Here is a 20,499-nt window from a genome sequence, read left to right as displayed (position 1 = left end):
CGAGGCACCCTGGGCAGCGTGGAAGCGGCCTCGGGAGTGGCGCGGTCCGGTTCCAGAGTTTTCCTCTAAGTGGAGGGGCACCCAGGAGCCAGAGGCTCACGGTGCTGCCGCGTTGAAGCAAAGCCATTAGTGGTGCTTCGCACTTGATCTGTTTAATAATCAATTAACTGTCCCTGATGTCTGTGTGTTATCTTGTTTTCATAACTGCGTGGAAAAGAAAGCCCATATGGCAAAGATCAGAAATGTGATGGAGCTGGGTACCGATAGTGACCACTGGTGCTAAAGCATCCTAGGTTTGCCTGCTTGTAAAAGACTTGTTTGAATGAAAAGTTCTGTGTTGGCTGGTATAGTTTACAGGTCTTTATTGCAGATCTTCTAGTACATGTCTAGCTGAAACCCTTCCCTACAGAATTTATCTTACCAAAAAGTGGTTCTGACAATAATAAAGTTTGTAAGGTGTGGCTATTAATGGGATTTCAAAAGAACCAAATAAATACTAGCGAAGTTTTTCTGGTATCAATAAGTAACCAATGGCCAGAGCCTGAACGATTGTGTTTTAAGGTCTCACTGAAGTAGCCCGACTGTAAAGTGAGAGGTGATCATCTTTAGTCATGTGTGTTACTCCTTGCAAGTAAAAACACTGACTGTTTCCAAGCAGGACAGTAAAGATAAGTAGCTTGGCAGCAAGCACTAGTCCTTTTAGAAGAATACTTCACAAAGTATGCCACTAGTGATGTGCTTCAAGCTTTGAGCTGATTTTGATTCGTGCATGCTCTACAAAACATGTCTGTGTGGATTGTTAGATGTTCTGGTAAGGTCTGTGTATCTCTGTTTTACAAATAACACAAATGCAGTAATTACTAGGAGAGTTTGCCTTGGTAAGGAAAATTGGTAGAAAGTATTACTGTGTAACAGAACAGGGGTGTGGAACGAAGCTGATGCTTAAGTATTTTCAGTATCAAACCACTGGCATGTGCAGTGGCATCTCCAAAGTCTTGCATCTGTGCTTGAAGACTAAAGGTAACTTGTTGTGAGCATTGTTTCTCTAGCATAGCCGGCTAGCACAGGGAGGGAAAAGCAACTTACTGTGGAGTTCAATTAAATAAAAACTTTAATACAGTGAAAAGGTGCAGGCCTCTTATGGAAATGTTTGTGATTCTGTTGAAGAATAGTTGCTGAACTTGCTGGTAAAAGTACATCTTGGGTCTGCAAGCACATGGATGTTAGGTAGAAATTCAACAATGATCCTTTGTCCCTACAGCCTCTGACTGTATGAAACCTGACTTGTGATATTTAGCTTTTTCTTCTTTTATTTCTTTTCCACAGCTGATTTTGGAAGTTTCATAGACAACACTAACCTGAGAAGAGCTAGTTAGATGGCTTTTACCGAGGAAGCTGCATGAAACAGAGATATTCACTAATGCTATCCATGAGAGTGAGGACTCAGAACCAGGCTTTAAGCAGGGTTGGCTGTGGAAGAGCTGTGAGAACTGTTTAGTGTTATTGCCCTGTGTTCCTTCTCAGAAATCACTGATTCTTAGGAGGGATGCAGGAGAGGAGTGCAGCTCAGCAGGTGCTTCACAAAGGTGGACATAAGACCCCAGGGACTGAAAGAGTTATGAGCTCTGCTGCTGTTCTGTCTTGTTAGCAACTGTGCAAAAAGAGGGGCCTGATTGTGTTTCAGGACTGCACCTGGACAGTGATGATCTGAATTTCATTTAGCCAGAGGGCTGTACTGTTTGGTAAAGGTCCTCTTAGGGATGAGAATGGGAAGTTATCTCTGTGTGGCAGACAGGAGGGGTGAACTGATCAAGCAACCTGCTGGGATCACTTAGAAAGGTGTTTATGTAAAAATCTGAGGACTTGTGAAGGGTAATGAACCTGCTGCTACTGTTGGAGGTCATGAGTCAGCCACCTTGCAGTAGACCCTTACCTGAAGCAGTGGGAAAGGGCAGAGCTGTGAATGGTCTGACAGTAGATAGCAGAAGGTTTTAACTGGGCAGGGAGCTGTGGGGGGATTCAGCAAGGTTTTCGTGTTACAGTCTGTCGCAGCTGAGACAGTGGCAATCCTTGCAAAATATGGGTGGCTAGGGATGCATCAAAGGTTTTTCAGCATTTCAAAATACAGAGCAGGGAGTGGTGGTGGTTTACTTGATGCTTGCCTTGATTTCAAATAGAAGTACTAAGCTTTGAGGAAAATAGTGGCATGCTAATAAAAAGACCTGAATGTGTTTAATTAACTTTCCTTGAGGATAAGCATGGATTACTGTGAGCTCTCTAAATCTTTGAGAAGTATTTTCATAAATTTTTTTCATTGCTCTGGGTTAGTTGAGTTTACCTTTGAAAAATTACATTTTAGATATCAGATAAAGAACACCCATGTCCTGCTCTCCTAAATTGCTGATCTTTATGGACTTTACAAACCATGGCATGCCATGTTTAAAACCTGGAAATGTTCAATCTTCTCTCTCACCAAGCTCTTCTACAGCTTCATGTAAATGCTTTTCCCTTGTTACCACTAATGCCTTTCAACAGATTCTAGGTAGCTCACATTCAAAAGGCTTAATTTGAGAAAGGATTGGAATTTGTCAATTTAAATGGACAAATTTTTATTAAAAGATGAAACTTATCTTGTCGTTAGCTGCCAAATATGATTTGGCAGGCTGGTGCTGTAATATGTATAAAAGTATTTGAGGTATAAAAATTAACTTTCTAGTAAAGTTGCATGGTGTTCTCCTGAAGTAAGATCCCCATGAATGCTTTGCTGTGAAGTTTCTCAGTGCCACAGGCTGGTGTCCATGTTTGGCCTGTGTGACTTTGGCTTGGTAAAGACCATACACCAACATCTGTATGACCTGGTTTCATTTGCTCCTCCTCTGTTTCCTACTGGCATGGTGTCCCCTGATCCTGTGTCTCCTATCTATTATGTTCTGTTTAGCTCAGGTGGTAATTAATGACAAATATAATTAGTACTAGTTAAGCACTTTTTTAATAGCTGCCTTCATCAATTAGAGAAGGCATAGGTTGTATTATTAAGGAAATAAATTTAAATTTCATCCCAGACGTGAGAGAATGAAGTAGGAAACATGCCAAACACCACTTAGTTATTGCTGAGAGTTTATTAAAGCAGGTTGAAATTTTCTAGCATATGATATTCTCTGACACCTAAATGTAAATTCACAGGTTATTATTTGTTCACCCCACCTCCCTCCAAAAGAGGTGCTGTGTTCTTACCTGCAGCTCTGCTTTCTCCCTTGTGACCCTGTGCAGAAGATATTAATATTGCTGAGATGACATAGGAATTAAACAAGGGAATGGATTTCTGTCAGGTTAGCGAGATGTATTGGCTATCTGTGCAGCCATTTAGGTTGCAGAGCTAGCACAGGGGCACTGAAATTAGATTGCTGGACACGTGCAGAGCTGGTCTGCCCCTGCTAGTGGTGAGTTGTCAGGTTGGTTCAAGTGTGTAATATACCTCCACTGTACAATTTACTTGCTAACTCTGACTCTCCTGATATTGGAAATGCCAGACTTCACTTAGAGCTGCACACTGAAAGGAGAAGAGGTTACAAGTTTCAGAAGGGAACATTCCAGCTGGATACAAGACAAAAAAAAATCACATTAAGTGTGATTGGTGAAGGCAGTGGAGCAGGCTGTGTAGGGAGGCTGTAGGATCTCCTGTCTTTGGAGATATTTAATACTTGACTGAACAAGTCCCTGAACAACCTGATCTAACTTTGAAATTAGTTCTTTTTGGGCAGGGGCTTGAGTGAAGTAGGTTCAGAGGTCTTTGTTAGGCTATTATGTGTGGTGTGGTTCTTGGAAAGATCAAAGAACATTGGGTAAAGGCAGCAACTGACAGAATGAGAGGACACAGTCTTAAGCTGCACCAAGGGAAATATAGGTTGGATATTAGGAAAAATATTTTTACAGAAAGAGTGATCAAGTACTGGAATTGTCTCCCTGGGAGGGTGGTGGAGTCACCATCCCTGGATGTGTTTTATGAAAAGACTGGATGTGGCACTCGCTGCCATGGTTTACTTGAGGTGTTAGGGCATGGATTGGACTCGATGATCTTGAAGGTCTCTTCCAGCCTTGTGATTCTGTGATTTTTCAGAAGAGTTCCATTCTTTAAAAGTTTGTAAATGTTCTGTTTTGACTGTGGTCTGTTTCAAAGGGTGGGTGTTGGGTGTGTATGTGGGGTGATGTGGATTCTCACATCACCACCTTCTCAGGGTACCACTTAGTTTGTGATTTATCCTGCTATTCTAGGGCAGATTTCAGGCTAAAGTTGAGTGGTCTGACAGTGGTTGTTTCAGATGTTCTAATAAGCTTACAGAGTAAGAGCATAAGGGAGCATGTTAGTAGGATCAGATTGTTTATACCATCAAGCTTGGCAGTTTATATGGTTGGCTCTTTTTGATCTACCTTTTGTGGAGATCAGGCCTGTTGTGGTAAGTGTATGAAATTGTCAGGAAATAAACCTGCTTGCCTTCTAGCCAGTCCTCAGAGATCAGAGGGGCTGGGTACAGACAGGCTTAATTTCTCATTTATAACCACTTAGGCACTAAAATCCGGTCACTTTGAATAAGAACTTTTTAGTTGTGGAATCATGAACAGGCTGTTTTATTGAAGCAGCAGATTATAGGGTTTTGTTAGATTGCTGATAACTGCACTAGACCTACAAAATATAAGTGCATAGGTCTGTGCACAGGTCTTCCCAGGTAAGCTCTAAGGCAGTTAGAGAAACAAATCTTACCACAGAGTTGTGCCTGCCTTGGGGCAAGGAGCAAACCCATGGACTTGTCTGTAGAATGGAGTTGTATTCTTGTCCTTCCATAAGGAAGGATTTCAAATATTGGTTTTATACTTCTTGGACAAATGGATGAATGACTACAGTTAAAAATCATTGGCTGCCTGTTGCTGCCATCATAGATGTAGGGTGGGGGAATATCTGTTTTCTTATTTTCTTATTGGTAGGTGTGGCTTTTAATATATAAACAAGGGGTGAATGAGGGTCTTTGGTTACCTTCATAAAACTGAGCTAACTATCTTGTGGCTGGAAAAGACAGCACAGAAGTGTGGTACCTCAGTGTGTTCCTCCACAGGGCTGAGGCAGCACTGGTGGCCCTCTGACCTTCACCAGGTCTGTATTCCCATCATTGTCTCCTCAGAGGAACAGATCTAAACCAAGGCTGCTTGTGCACAGTGAAGGAGGCTGAGGGCTGGCACAGAGATGTAGTTTCTGCACTTTACTGAGACAACACTGGGCTCTGGGGCCTCTGCTTCAGCACAGGCAACATTCAGTTGCTAAGCCTTGCTCAAGCCCAGGCACAAGATGAGCAAGTGGCCCAGCTTGTGGTTTTGCTCAATCAGCCTCATCAATTCTCCATTATCTCACATCTTGACATAACCAGCTAGCCTGTTCTCCACAAAGGCCATGACAATCCTTATTCCACAAGGAAGTTCGGTTTCTTGTTGCAATATGTCTTCATTGTGAGGCAATTTTTCAGACTGAAGCATGGCTCATAGTAAGGGTGAAAGGGCGAGATGGAGTAGCTCTGCTTTTGTTATGGCAGGTTGCCTGTTGTAAGAAGTCAGATAAATGAATCATTCCAATGCTGAGAAGATTTGGAAAGTCCTCCAAGCTGTCACCCATGAAACAAGCAGGATGTGTGCTATATTACGGCTAGAATTGGGAAAATTTCTGCTCAGATGGGTTTTTTTTTTTCTGGTGGGTGCCTGTAGCTGCTGATTTAGAGAGGTCTGAAAGGTAAAGATGATTCTTTTACTAGTGGACACTTTACATTATTTGAATTAGCAATTTCAAATAATGTTTGAGGTGTTGTCATTGTTTTTTGCCCACAAATGGGTCCAGTTGCTTTTGGAATGCCTTTTCTTTCCTTCTAGTTTTTATATATATTATTTAGTATTTATACATATATATTCCATGCTTTTCTGAGTGTAATGAGGTTTACAAATATTTTTAGAAAAAAACAATATAGTTCTTTGAGTGAAGCCTGCTGGTTCATAATTTTCTTCATTCTGAAATTATGGGAAATAACTATAACATGTTCTGATTTTTCTTCTACAGTATCCATTGTGATTTTGTATAATTCTCTATCTTATTTCATCCTCCAGTCATCTCTTAGCTAAACTGAAGGGTCTTGTCATTTTGTCATATGGGATGTTCCCCCATACATCAGATCATCCCTCTGTGTTTTTTTAGATTTATGATACTGTTTTTGAATGAACTGACCAGAATTCTTTGATGTAGGTACTTGAGGATTTTAGATGGTTGTAAATTTTTGAGATTTTTCTGTATTCCTTCCCTAATAGTACTTAACATTGTACTTTTCTTAATTGCTTCAGAGCAGCAAGGTGATGTTTTCAGAGAACCATACCCAAGTTGTTCAGATAATTTTTCGGAGCAGTACTAAATAACTTAAGAGTCCATCATATATATGTATATCTTTTTCTTCTTTTGCTTGAGAGCTGGTGTGGTTGGTGCATTTTACAGGCACACAGTTCAGATTACAGCCTGGGAGATAAATGTGCATGCTGTGTGCACCATGCCAGTGAAACTCTTAACTGGGAGCCAAGACCAAATGTGCATGGAGCTTATCTGTACTAAAGTGAAGAGTTGAGATTAGAGAAGTGAGAACTGATAGAAATTCTGATATCTTTGAAAAGTAAACATTGTGTTTGATGAAATTAAAATCTAGTGAAATGGGATTATGCATGCTTAGAGTTTATTTCCCCTGACTGTTTCACAGTCTTTTTGAATCAATATGTTTCACACCCATTTGACATGTCACCATTGCATTGGCATATTTCTATGTTTTGTTCTGAGTAATCAATGTAAATACTGTGTGCTTGTGTCTACATTCATCTGCTGGGGAGCTTCATTAGTCCACAACTCCATCTGGATTATTCTTCTTCAGGCACTACCTACTGCTGTTTTCCCTTTAACCTGCTTCCTAAGAGTCTTATCGTTGTTATGCTAATCTGTGTTCATTAGTTAATTAACAGCTTTCCCTATGGAGAGGTGGCAGAAATCCTCCTGATTATTAAGTTGAGCTGATCCTGTCACAAGCAGATAAGTAAAATACTCCTTTTCATCAGTTTCTGACAGTGCTTTGATTATAAAAAGTCTGTCTGAATTAGGTGTACATAAGATCTCTGCAATTTTGATGTGTAGTAGGGTGTATGAGTGGCATAAACCCACATATGTGCTGGGAGATGTGGCATACAAGGGGAAGTGTCAGATCTGAGCTGTAGGAGATGTTGGTCCTTTGGACTTTGAAGTCCAAAACATCTTGTTGAACAGGGAGTAGTTGTTAAGATAGGGATTTTAGGGAATGAAGGAAAACTGACAAGAGGATATACTTTAAATAGTCCCTCTTCTTCCCCTTTCCCATTTTCCAAAAAAGGAAAACCCCAAACTTTCCTATTTCAGAGACATAATGAGTGGCTGCTGTACAGTGCTGTCTTTGGCTCTGCCAAAACGTAGGATAATAGTACACCCACCTGAGTGGTTGTGCAGTGAGCTAGATTGGGTAGTGAATTCAGAGAGAAAAGTGTCTTTTAATTAAAAGTAATTTTCACTGTGTTGCATTAGAGACAATTCTACTATCTTGACTGAGATGAGAAAGCTTGCCTATGCTCTTTGAAGAAATTTGGTCAAATTATGTTGTTAAACCACTTAGGAAGTAGCATATATAATTCTCTGTCTTTTCAAATCAAAACTGATTTTATTTTTTAGTAGAAAATACATTAAAAAGTTATTTAAGTTAATGTAGGAGCAAGTGAATAATGGGTTTTGCTTTTGTTACTTTGTAAGTCAGATAAGTTGGTTCAGTGGTGCCTACCAAATTCAAAATTTATAGAACTACAAAAGTGAATACGAAGAAAGGCTAAAGGTATATCATGATTTGTGCTGAAATTATGAATTTCACTCTGTTGTCATTCAGGCCAGCTGTTTTATGTGCAGCTGTGCAAAATGCTAGAGGCACAGCTGTGGTAGTGTTGGAAATATGCCTTATGCCAGGGTCTCTTGAAGGCTTTGTATAATTAATCTGTGGCTGTGAAATCAGCAAAGTGCAGAAAGGTGTCTTGCCATGGAATTTTACAGTTTATGGTGGCGGGCTCTGGGATTTCAAAAGCTTGGCTAAGATGAAGAGCATCTGCAGTCCCAGGCTTCTAAGTGTGACATGGTCTATATTTTCACAGGAGCTTAAACCAGCCTAACACTGAGTGGCAGAGAAAAAACATTACTTGTCTTTTTGCTGGATTGATTATCTGCTGGGTTAGTGAGCTGGACTGGCTGTCAGAAGGACTTGCCAGTTGCCAAAGCTAGCACAGGATAATAATGTGTGTCTGGGAGTGGAGAGGAGTTAACATGGCTGCAAGGAATGGAAGATCTCCAAGCACCACAGCCTTGGAGGTCTGGAGAGGCAGCCCCTCTTCGTTGCTGTCAACTTAGACTGGAATCCTGTTGTAATGATGGAAAATAATAAAACCAGCATCCTTCACAAGTGTATTTTGAAATCTGCTCATTTGAAGAGCTGCAGAAAAGCCACGTGGTATTGCATTGGAGTGAGTGGTATGTTCCTCAACTTTTTGTATTTCAAGTTTTTTGGAAATGCATAATTTGATAGTTTTTAAGACACAAGGAAGTGACAGAGGCATGTTCTATCCCCTCTTCAGGCTGCTTTGGAAGGACCTTGAATTTTACTCTTTGACATCACAAGTAAATATCCTGGCTGCATAGGTTTGTGCTCCAACAGTGTGTGAAGGAGGGCAGGGGCAGTGTGCAGAATTCAAAAAATGTGTTGCAGCATCATTAACACAGTGTGCAAATGCAGTAGCTGTGTGTACTCCAGAGGCTGGTGCATTGACTTGTGCCTGTGGCTCTGGGACTAAAGCATTGGTCTGCATGAAGAACAGTGGTGCAGTTGGATGACAACCAACACTCAGTTGTACCATCCTTTATTACTGTGAAGCAGTGTTCCAACTGGCATTAATTGTGGCATTAGTGATGGTGTGCAAACAGTATCAGAGCTAATAAGCAGCAGAAACAATTGTACAAGCACAAACCACGCTGGCTCATTGATGAGTTACAGCAGAACTGCCACCTGTGTCCTGTGGCAGCACAAGAGGAGTTCTATCAGTGCACTGCCTGTCTGGGGATGGCTGGAAGGTGTTCAAGCTGGTGATGTGAGGTTAAGTGTCATCCTCTCACTAGTGTTATGATCTACATGTGTCACTTCTCTGCCTTGGGCAACCAGCAAAGGTTCTTCTCCTTTTGATTATTTTGTTTGGTTCTGCAAATAGGTGCTCTTCAAGGTTTTGTTGTGAACTTCCCCAAAACTGATCTGCCACACCTTGGTCTTGTATTGGTGGTCCCGGCATTCACACGGTCCCTTAAGTCAGTCACTCACTCATCTTGCCATGACTTCACACAGGTGCTGTTGGTGCTGGCAGACCCCGCCTGCCTGCTCTGGGTTTCACCTTGCAGCTCAGTTGGTTTCCTCTTATGTGACACCCCTCATCTAAAAGCCACATTTTGCACATGTGTCACTGGTAGATTTCATGAGGACATCTCCACAACATCTCTAGCCTGTGTCTCTGTTGCACAGCACTGCAGCCCTGTGGTGGGGAGGGAATGTGTTCCCCCTGTGCAGCTAGCTGCTGGTTTGATTCTAGGTGCCTTAAAGGTGAATTGGGTGTTGTTGAAGCCGTCGCTGAAAAGTGTTACATTAACCTTCACTCAGGTGCAAAAAGAGCTTTGCGTTTTTTCTACGTCATAATTTTGTTTTTGTTTTGTTTTTCATCACGGTCTTAACTGTTCACATTTAGTTTAGCTTTTTCATCTCTTGGGCCACTGGCATCTACTGTTTATTTTGCCAATAATGTTGCTGCTATTTGACTTCTCTTTCAATCATGGTCTTGGTAGCTTCCCAGATGACTACATCTTGCATTGTTATTGAGGAAATGTGCAAATAAGTTTGCAAAACAGGCACACTCCTTTCTGGTGACAAGAGTATGAATAGTGCTTTCCTCACCTGTCAACAGCAAGCACCAAAGCCCAAGCACAAAAGCAAATGTGCTTCTTCCTGAGAGAATTAGGGAAGGTAAGCTGCAAACCCTTTATTTTGTGAGGTTGTTTTAAGTGGGATTAGGAACAGATGTTGGGTAGATTCAGAATAATGAATTGTTTAGTGGGGAATATATAAATATTAAATTCTAATATCGAGAGAAATAACAATATTGTTGCTGGAGCTAGTCTTCTGTTCATTTTACAGTAATATTCCCTCTAAGAGGGCTGACAATAAAATATATGATTATGACCACATTTCTTCATGATCATTTTTTCAGTGGAGCCTGAATGTGTGGAGCCATTTGACTGTTCAGAACTTGAGACTTGGCTAATTTGTGCAAGTTTCTTAGTGTGAGCTCAGGCACTCACTTTAAGGGAGTCCTAAAAATTGCACCTTCTAAATGATGTCCCAAAACATTTCTGTAGGGATTAAAAAAACCCCAACTTTATCATAGAACACTCATGTTTAGAAGAGGTTTTCTCAAAATATGTGTCATGTGTCTGCTCCTATATATCATAGGATGAATACAGACATGTGTAACTTCTTCAGTATCATGATTCAGGCTGTATTTGCAAGAGTGGAACAAAGTGGGAAAACAAGGTAAAAGTAGAAGACATCTTACTGTCTCAAGTATGTAACATTCTAGATGGATTTTTGCTGTTTCCCAGTATGGGCAAACTTGGGAAGAACCTTTTTCGAGGTGTGTTCAGTGAAAGTTCATAATTTTTCCTGGGTTTGAGCGAATGATGTTATTCTCTTCACAAAATTAATTTCAATTTCACAAATTCTCTTGACTTTATCTTCCACCTAATGCAGGTTATGAACTTCTTCTTCTGGCCTCTATTCTCCTCTTTTTTGCTAAACCTTGATTTCTTGTCTGTACCTTGTATCTGTCTGTATCTTATTCTGTTTTCTTACATGATTCAAATATTGTACTTTGTATGTGTTTGACTTGTGTGTGTAAGTTTTCATTAGTGCCTTAACAGTTAAAAGCCATTAATAAAGGCAGGGGTTTTAGGCCATGCCATTTTGAAAGTACAGTAAACCAAAGGAGTTTTCCACATCAAATATAGACAAAATTTAAAACTTCCTTATCTTGCTTTTAATCAACTCTTACTAAATAACTATGATAGGACAAAATGGTTTTGACATTTTAACAAGATTGATGGTGGAGGAAGTGCTGAACTCTGAATTTTGGCAGGAAAACTGGCTGCCTTGTGTGCCTGCCTTTCTTTATTAGCTTGGTGGGAGGAAATGCCCTTTTGATAGCAGTCAAAGCCTAAAACGCTCAGAAATCAAAATTTATGACTATCTCAGTTTAAATATTTTATGTAGTGATGGCTTTTGCCTTGTGTTTTGTGGTCTGAGGTGCATGGGGGTTACCCCTGTGATGTCTCACTCCACTGCACGTGCTCACTGTAGAAGGCTACAGGTAAGTAAAAGTAATGCCACCCTTACAGCAATGGATGTTTATAGCTGTTCTTTCAGAAAGTATAATTGGAAATTGGACAACAGGAAAAAAAAGGATACTATAAGACACTTCTTCACACACAGTATGAAAGTTTCTTTTGCTGAGGCAGAGCAGATGCTGACTGTATTTGATGTTTAGTGAGCCTGATAAATGGGTATATTGTGTACATCTCAAGTTATGAACTTTAGAAAACGAGTATTGCCATTACCAGTGTTATTATGATCTCCTGTCTAGTAGAAGAGTGATCATAATTGTTCTTTCTTTACTTCAATCTTTCTATTGAAATTCACTGTGTACTATCCTGGCACATTTTTAAACTGGTGTCTGTGCTGTCTTATAGGCACAGAAATGAGCAATACAGAGGTGAGCCACTTGAATCCTATGATCGAGTTGTAATTAGGATTTTAGAGGCTGTGGATAGGCTAGCATCCTGTCTCTTGCTGAGAACCAGGTCCTGCCAGGGGATAGTCCACCCTCCAGTGAGGATAGTGGTGTGTGTTGGTGCTGGGACTCCTTTCCACCTATTAGCCGTGTGTCTTCCATGCCTCCTTGTGGGGAAAGAGAGAAGCAGCTGCAGTTGGTGGGAGCTGAGGGAGAAATTTGGTTCATTTCCGCCAACTCTTCTCTTTCTTGCTTCAGGATAAGGAGGCCGTGGTCCCCCCAGCTCCAGGAGATGGTCAGGTTGCCAAATTTGCTATCATTCAGAATTTAAGGCCAGCCACCACCAGCCCTGTGATAGCCAAGGAGTAGCTAGAATGCATGGGGGGTTATTTTCTGCTGAATCTCCCGTCTCTTAATAGGCAGATTTTGAAATGAATGAATGAAAGGAAACGTGAGGAAATAGGAGAGCAGGACTTGAGGTTTGAATACAGTTGTTGTAAGGGCACTTTGACTTTTTGTATCCTTTAGTAACACATTTTTCCTGTGCTACTACAGTTGTGATGTGCCATTTTTACTGAAGTCAAAGTGGGTTGATTTTCTTTGTAGACATTAAGTGCTTTTAAAAGGTTTGGGTTTGGAACATTAAAGTTTTCTGTAACTCTTCTGTGTAGTTAGGGTGTTTTTCTTACCTTTGTCCTCTTACACAGTGAGTCACATTTTCTGTCTTGCTTGATCTTTCTCTGGCATACGTGGATTGAATTCTTGTTGCTTTGTTGGATCTTACTGGCTGCAAGGGACCATGTGGATTTTCCCATTGCCATCAGTCAGTCAGATGTTTTAAAAAAGTTATTTTGCCAAACAGAACTGCACATCAGACCTCATTTGTGCTTTGAAATGTTAGAACAGTGAATGTAGAGATTAGAAAATAAATAACATTTAATTTAAGGGTCTGAACCGTAGCCTCATGTCAGTATTCATCTTCTCACTATCAACAGCCAGACTACTGTAGGCTAAATATCCATTATGGGATATTTCTCAGATTTAGCTGTGTTGTGCACATAAATTAAGGGTAGTTTCAGTGGAGAGCCTGTAATAGTCCATATTTGTGGATCAAGTTGTTAATTGAAAAGTAAAACCTCAGTAGTGTTTGTTGCTTGCCTTGGAGAGAAGTCTTATCTCAGAAAATGTTTTGCTATTGATGGTAATGATTTACTTGGCTCTTTAGTCCATTAATGTGTGTGTGTGTATATATATATATATATAGTATCTTATACAAGAACATTACTAAACTGAGAATAGCTCTTATTACAAACTGCAATTTGTCTCGTGATTTACTTGCAAAAGACTTAATAACATATTTCAGCTTCAAAATATAAAGCAAAAGTTGATGAGGAAAAAATAAGTCTTTTTTCCCTATTGTTAAATTTCTGCATGAAAGCAAGATGTGAGTGAGTAGGTGTGTAGGAGGCGATTCCTCCAGCAGTCACACATTTGTTCCAAATATATACTGAAAAATACCGGGCACTCTGGGGTTTAAATAATTCAAGTCATAATTACTTTTGGAGAAGACTTTTTTATCAAAGGAAGTCTTTTTGTTGTTCAGAAAGTCTTAAATCTTCACCATGTTGTCTCTAGTGCAGTTCTGGTTGGAAGTTATTTATTGCATCTTTCTTACCAATCTGCACAAATAATCTTGAGTATCTTTTGAATTGGAGACTGAGTCACTGCTGTAATTTAAATGATTATTCAAAATAGTAAGTGTAAAGGAAGTCATTGGAACATAGTTGGAGATGTTTTTTGTGCCAGCTGAGTTTTTTATAGTAATTATTACTCAAAGCTAGGCAGTCGTGTCGTGACTGATCCGACTGGGACAGCAGAAGCTGTTGTTGTTATCAGTTGTCTTAAATTCCTCCTGGCCTTGTGCCCAAAGCTGGAATGTCTGATCTACTTGCAAAGCAGTTGCAGAGCTGAGCATCTTCATCTAGCCTGAATTGTTGGCTTGTGGCATCTGCTTCATGAGAGAACAAGACATCTTGTATCATTAGGTATTCGTGCCTGCTAGAGAAGTAGGGTGAAAATCTAAGAACAAAAGTGTGGCTAATTGTCCAGTTCTCTGTGCCTGACCTCTACATTTAATCTCTTCAATTAGCTACTTTCATAAGACAAGTGACAGTTTTTGAGTGTGCTGTGATATATTGTAGGGAAAGAAGCTTATTTGAAGCACTTGAAAAGTGTTACTGCTAAAACTGGAATGGAAACTTGTTATGGCTTGACTTCACAGAAGTCAGGGTAATTCAGTCTTGGGGCATGTTGCTTGATATGACTTTGGTTAAACTTGGAAATCTTATTCTGAGTCTGATTCTTTTGTATAAATTGCTTATACAGCAGAATTATTTTGAAGAGTAATTATTTCAAGGTATTTTTGTTATTTAAGATATAGAAATCCGGTTTTAGTGGGTTTTGGTCATCTTGGTAGAGGAGTACATTAATTTAAAATTGAATGACTTTTGATTATTTAGTTAAGTTGCAGCCGTAACAATTGCTTACATGAGTGGAGTAATATATTTAGCTGTCCTAAATGTAGTATGTGTGCTAGTTAAAAATTATTGCTTGTCCTGTGTTGTTTTCTCCCTTTTTTTCCTTCTATTTTTTGCCTGTACTCCTCAGCTATGTTATCACCATCACATGGTGTTGCCCTGCACATGGTTCTCAAGTTCACTCATGATCTTTCTCCTTTGCATATGCCTCACTATTACTTGGCTTCCCTGCCTGCTGAGACATGTTGGCAAACCATCTGGGCTTCCTTTATTCCTGCTTTTCTGAGCATGTCTTGCCTGATGGTGGCTGTCAGCAAAGTCCAGACCCAGCAGTGCCATTGCCATCTGTGGTGGCTTTTGCTTATCCTTGTATATTGACAGAGAACTAGATCTTTTCCCCCTGGGTTTCCCAGGCTCTCTGCAGCACAGAGTCTAGACACCATTCTGAAGAACAAGAATGTATTGAACTGGGTTTTCATAAGCCAAGGGTGGCCCACAGACCAGAGTTTGGGAACAGTTTTATTGTACCTTTTGACTGCAAGAAAGGCATAATTCCCCTACATATTTGGAAGCTCAGTTTGGAGAGTTTGTGGTGAATTTTATGAAGTCACACTTCAGTAGAAGTATCAGATTTTTGTTGCTACTCTTGTCAAGTTTGTAATGTACTTCACTTGCAGACATAAACATTGCCTTTGGCAAGAGGGGCTCCTACTTGGCTTTTGTGCTAGCAGGTACAAGCAATTTGATTTTTATTTTTTTTTTAACCAAGAAAGTTCTCTTAGTAGGCATGTTTGCCTTTCCATAATCCTCCTAGTGTTTAGGCTCTGCTGTTCATAGGGGACCTTTTTGGTAGGTGGGAATACTGTGGGTGTCAGCTTAAAACACTCCAGTGTACTCTCTCTGTGTTCTCCCAAGCAGTGAAGTCTGGAGGAGTGCGTGAGTGTTCTTTGTGACATGCTAATTTGCAGATTTCCCTCAGTGTAATTGTAGGAAGATGCTGACTTTGGTTGTGCTCAGTGCTGTTTTGCCACAGCAAAAGTGGAAAAATCAAATTTTGACTTAGCAAGTTGGTTTTTTTTTTCCTGCAAGGAATGAATGCTGCTCATCCCATCCTTAGTTATGTTTATATTTGATTGTGGCCAGGATTTTTCTTAGCAAAATTTTGATGCAGAAGTACCAGTGCAAGCTGGTAACTAATATTTAAATAAAAAACTACTCCGTTATTGATTTTCAGAATAATGTTGTCACTTGAATGGTAGAAGTTGTTACTTCTAAGGTACTATCAGTGTCTTAGGTAAGCAATAAGTAAAATATTCTCTGGAATCCACATTGATATTAGAAGAAACTACTAAACAATCACCTTCAACAAGGTGTTGAAGGTATTGAAGAGGTCGAGATTCATAGTCAGAAGCCAATTCGGTCTTTTTTTATTGGCCTTGTAAGAAGATATAATTTTTTTGCAGTGTGGGTGGTGAAGCACTGGCAATTGTTGCCCAGAGAAGTTGTGGATGCCCCATCCCTGGAAATGTTGAAGGCCAAATTGGATGGGGCTCTGAGTACCTTGGTTGGGTGGAAGGTGAAAGTGTCTCTGCCCATGGTAGGGGGTTGGACTAGATGGCCTTTAAAGGTCCCTTCCAGCCATTATGTGATTCTGCAATTCTATTCTGTAATCTAAAACCACTAAGAAAAAAATGTAACTTCTAATATATGATCAAAAAAAGTTGTATTTTGTATATCTGTGATGATTTACACAAAACTGCCTGAACAGAATCACTTGGGAAGGTGGAATTTGATGCATTTATTTTTTTTTAAAGCAAAAGGTGTTTTCAGATAAGAGGAAGGAGCTAAAAAAGCTGCCTTCTAATGTGGATGTGGCGTTACTGCTTCAGCCAGTTAGTGGTAAACACGGAGTGACTTCAGCTTTCGTCGTAATGAATGTCTTGTATTTGCAACCTGTTTGCTTCCTTTCTATCTATTTGTATCTATTCTTTGTATCTATTACTTTAACTTCTTGGCACTTTCCATCCTGGCAAGTAAGTCATAATTACACTATATTTTTAAAACGTGTTGCTGAGGTAGGAAATGCTTGTATAAAGCAGGTGTTTCTGATACATCTGTATACATCTAACTACTCCTATTGAAAATAAAAGAAAATCCCAAAGCCCTTATTCTTCCCTCATGTACATCTATAGATGTTTCCTAGTGGTGTGTGTACTTTCCCTGGCAGTTGGTCTCCCATCTTTTGCAGTTACATTTCTTTCTTAGGAGTTGTCCAGGCTTTCAGCTAAGTTTTGCGGTCTTGCAAGTGTTAGTGCTAGTCTGCTACACTGTTTCTAATCTTCTCTTTTTTCCGTTTCCCTTTCCTTTGAGTGGATAGCTGCCATTTGAAACGGTAGTCCTGCTGGATCCTTTTTCTGGGCGCTGCTGCTGCTGGTCATTTTCTGTATCCAGACAGCTTTGGAAGTTGAAAAGTTGTAATTTTATTTATAATGCTGTGTCACATAGGAGCCCTCTTCTTATGGGGCAGTAGCTTGTTATGCTAAAATCAGAAGAATGATCATTGTCCAGGAGAAGCTTTTATAGGTAACTTGCAGGACAAAAGAGCACACGGATGGTTAGAGGTAATGTCAGACAGTACAGAAAGGAAAGTGATATAGCTGCAAATAGTTTCAGCATGTCAAAAGAACCTGCTCATTACCTTACTGTGTTTTATTTAATTCCTTGTAAGTTGTATAGTAGAGAAGAGTTTGAAGGAGACAATTAGAAAGAACCCAGTGAATGGGTGTGCTCTAGGGGACTTTCCAAACAAGATGGATATGGGGGTATGTTTCTAACCCTATTGTGCCAAGGAGGTGCTGGGCACCAGGGTACAGGGCTCTTGGGCTCACTGAGCCAGTATTCTTATAATGTTAAATTTGCACTGAATACGTATATGCTGGCCTTTTCTTTAAAGCAAAAGCTAACTGGACTTACTTTCATTGTACAGATAAATGTTGTCTGAATGCAGTGAAGGCAGTTGACTGTGATCTTTAAGCTCCCTCTGGTGGCTTTGCAGTACAGTTCAAACCTTTACTGTTGCACTTGTCTGCTCTGGACTGTTTTGAGAGTTGAAGTTTGCAATGTATTATTAAGTTATTGTCATTTTAAAACTTAATATAGGAATATGATGTGCCATATGCCTTTCCAAGGTGTCAAATGTCTTCTGTAACTGAACTTCAGAGGAGTAGAAGAGCTAAAATAACATAAAACAAGAAATCTACTTTCTAGTTATTATAAACATAAAGGAAGTATTTCCCATAAAATTTCCTTGGTTGTTTTTTTAGTGGTGCTATAATTTGCAGCTGATATCCCTGACAGTGAAAATAGATAGGATTTCTGTATGGCAAACTTTAATATAATGTGTTAATGCAAAATTAGTTTGGATCAGGTAGCCCTGATTTGGTCTTCTTGCTCAAAGGATGTGGCTGTTAATGACCCTGGGCTTACAAAATGTTATGCTTTGTCACACCCAAAGGATTCTTTCTAACATGGCTATAATTAGTGAGGCTTCATGAGACTGCAGGGCTGTGAGCTGCAAGGTCAGTAGTGTTGAAAGGGAAATGTCACTCCACTCCTTTTCTAACCATCATTGCACTGACTTTGGCGCTTTCTGGATTTTTGATGCTTATTAGAGTAACAAAATGTTAATTCCCCTTGCTCCTGGATTTCCCCTCTATCTCTTTTTCTTTTGCGGACTAGTTGATAGAAAGTATCATGCAAAGAGGGAACAAGACCTTGCAGGCGGGACCAAGAAAGGAGTAGGAGGATCTCTCCTTTTGGTACCAGAATGTTATTAAAATAAGTCACTTGTCTCAAGAAATTTGATTCTTAGTTCTCATGAAATGCATTGAGCAGAGTTGTGTGTTCCTTGAGACTGAAAACTGTTCCAGGCACTGCACAGCAACGGAGGCTGTAGATTAAATGCACCTAAAATGATAACTGGTGCTGGAAAAAAGCAAGCTGTCACCACGCAATATGTCCCATACTGTGCTGGTTTAGGCTTTTTTGTTTTTATGGTGAACCAGACTGGGGAACTGATCCAGATGAAAAAATCTGGGATGATTTTTGGTAATCTCTTCCCCAGTCTGGTTCTCTGTGCATTTGCACAAATGCTTGCCCATACAGTGGAGGGAAAAAAGTGAGAACTACCTTTTTTTTCAGTTGGTTTGATTTATTTGCCACAGCTCTGACTGAAATGTGTATCAAGCTGTTGCTGTGTGGGTCATTCCTGCATGTTTGATGACCTGCTACAAATATTCTTCTGTCATTCTGTACAGCTGGTTCTATTGCAGTGAATGTAGCTAGAATCCATGCAGAGGAGGATGGTCCTTCACACTGCAGGAAACACAAACAGCTTTTCCCATTAGGAACAGCTCCTGCTGCATGCAGGAGAGTTGAGGTTACTTCACAGAAATACCTGTTCAATCAGGTTTCTTGTGGTTTATTTACTGGAAAATATTTCACTTACGTTAAAAGCATTGGTCTTGATGCTTTTATTCCCAAAGTAGTGAATATAAACCTTGACTGAAAGATAGGTGGCACACATGGTCTTCTCAAACTGCTGGGGACAGGGCTGGAATGTGGAGTTTGGAAGTTCAACTGAAGTTCAGTAACCTATGCTGTTACCATGATCCTGCTCTGCAGTTAGGATGTGATCTTCCTACATGTGTGTATGTTCCTTTCTTGAAGGTTGGCATCAGTTTTGCTTACCCTGTTTGTGATATCAATGCCCTGCATTAGATTATCTCATGCTAAGCTGGTTATATCTTGTATTTGCAGCCTGTGCAGTTCAGATAAATTCCAAAAAGCAAAAGTCAGAGAATATTAGTGGCAGAAGTGGAGAGCAGTGTGGTGCTGTGAGCTGCTGATACTTTCTACATGGCTGTTTTTACCCTGTAGGGCAGTGTGGGCTGTTGGGGTTGTGCAGTGAGGTGAGGCTGCAGGGCAGGCAGCTCCCCTGGGCTCTGTAGGCACCTCACAGGAGTCCAGGTTATTGCATCGTTTCATGCTTTACCTCAAGCTGATCTTTGGGTAGAAACCTCACTGGAGCTGGCTTTCAGCAGGAGAGCAGCAGGTGTTACCTGCGCAGCCAAGGTGCCCAGGATGTAATGGGATGGGTGTAAGCTGAGGAACCACCATAGCCATTCCCAACTTGTCTCAACAATCACACCAGTCCTCAGGATGTCAATTTTAATATTGAACACTAGAGGGTAGTATGTACCTGGCATATACTTTATTTTAGAATGTATCTGTAGTAATTTTTAAAACCCAGGATTTATTATACAACTACATATTTTAAAACAATTGTAGAGCTAATGAAAAAATAGTGCTTTGCTTCCAGGACTGTGAGTGTGCTTGGCAGCATTTAGTGATGTGCAGTGGTATTTTTGGTCTGAGTAGAAAAGGAATTGGTTTGAATTTAGAGCTGACTTCTAACTTTCTTCAGAAACATTGTTGGGGAACTATACTTAAATTATTCACTCTCTGCCCGATACCTCGATATTCACACCTATGTGCATGCATTGTTAATGCAGAGTGCTAGATAAGAAGAGGTAATGTCTGAAATCAAGCAGTTTTGCCAAGAGATACTGGGTTTTGGTATTTAACAAGGCAAACATTTATGTGTTTGACATTCATGACATTGACATGACATTGCTTTTAGTATATTTTTGATCAGTGCTTGAATAACTTTTTTTTTCTTTCAGGCACCACCTTCCATGGTCAACAATGAGCAACGCCAACATGCTGAGCACATATTCCTATCATTTAGAAAATCAAAATCACCATTTGCTGTTTGCAAACATATTCTGGGTAAGTTTCAATAAATGAATTTTAGGTGTGTACATTCTTTTATAACTGGAACTGTGCTGTTCTTTTGTAGCTGGGGCTCTGAACATCAGTTTTGATTTTAATGACTGGGACTTTTTGATGGAGGGTGAAGCCTCTTACTGTCCTTTTTTTTTTATTT

General features: G+C 40.1%; 1 protein-coding gene across 1 annotated transcript in view; it reads left to right on the top strand.

Annotated features, from left to right (window-relative positions):
• The window catches only part of XPO4 (exportin 4), a 72,120-nt gene that overhangs the window by 658 nt on the left and 50,963 nt on the right, over positions 1–20,499 (top strand). The window contains exon 2 of the mRNA XM_059466912.1: positions 20,237–20,342. Coding sequence (XP_059322895.1) covers positions 20,237–20,342 — 106 coding nt within the window. The remainder of the gene's footprint in view (positions 1–20,236; positions 20,343–20,499) is intronic.

This window comes from Ammospiza nelsoni, chromosome 2 (assembly GCF_027579445.1).
Source record: "Ammospiza nelsoni isolate bAmmNel1 chromosome 2, bAmmNel1.pri, whole genome shotgun sequence".
NCBI lineage: Eukaryota > Metazoa > Chordata > Aves > Passeriformes > Passerellidae > Ammospiza > Ammospiza nelsoni.
The sequence above is the reverse complement of the archived record's forward strand: the minus strand, read 5'-3'. Positions and strand labels throughout refer to the sequence as shown.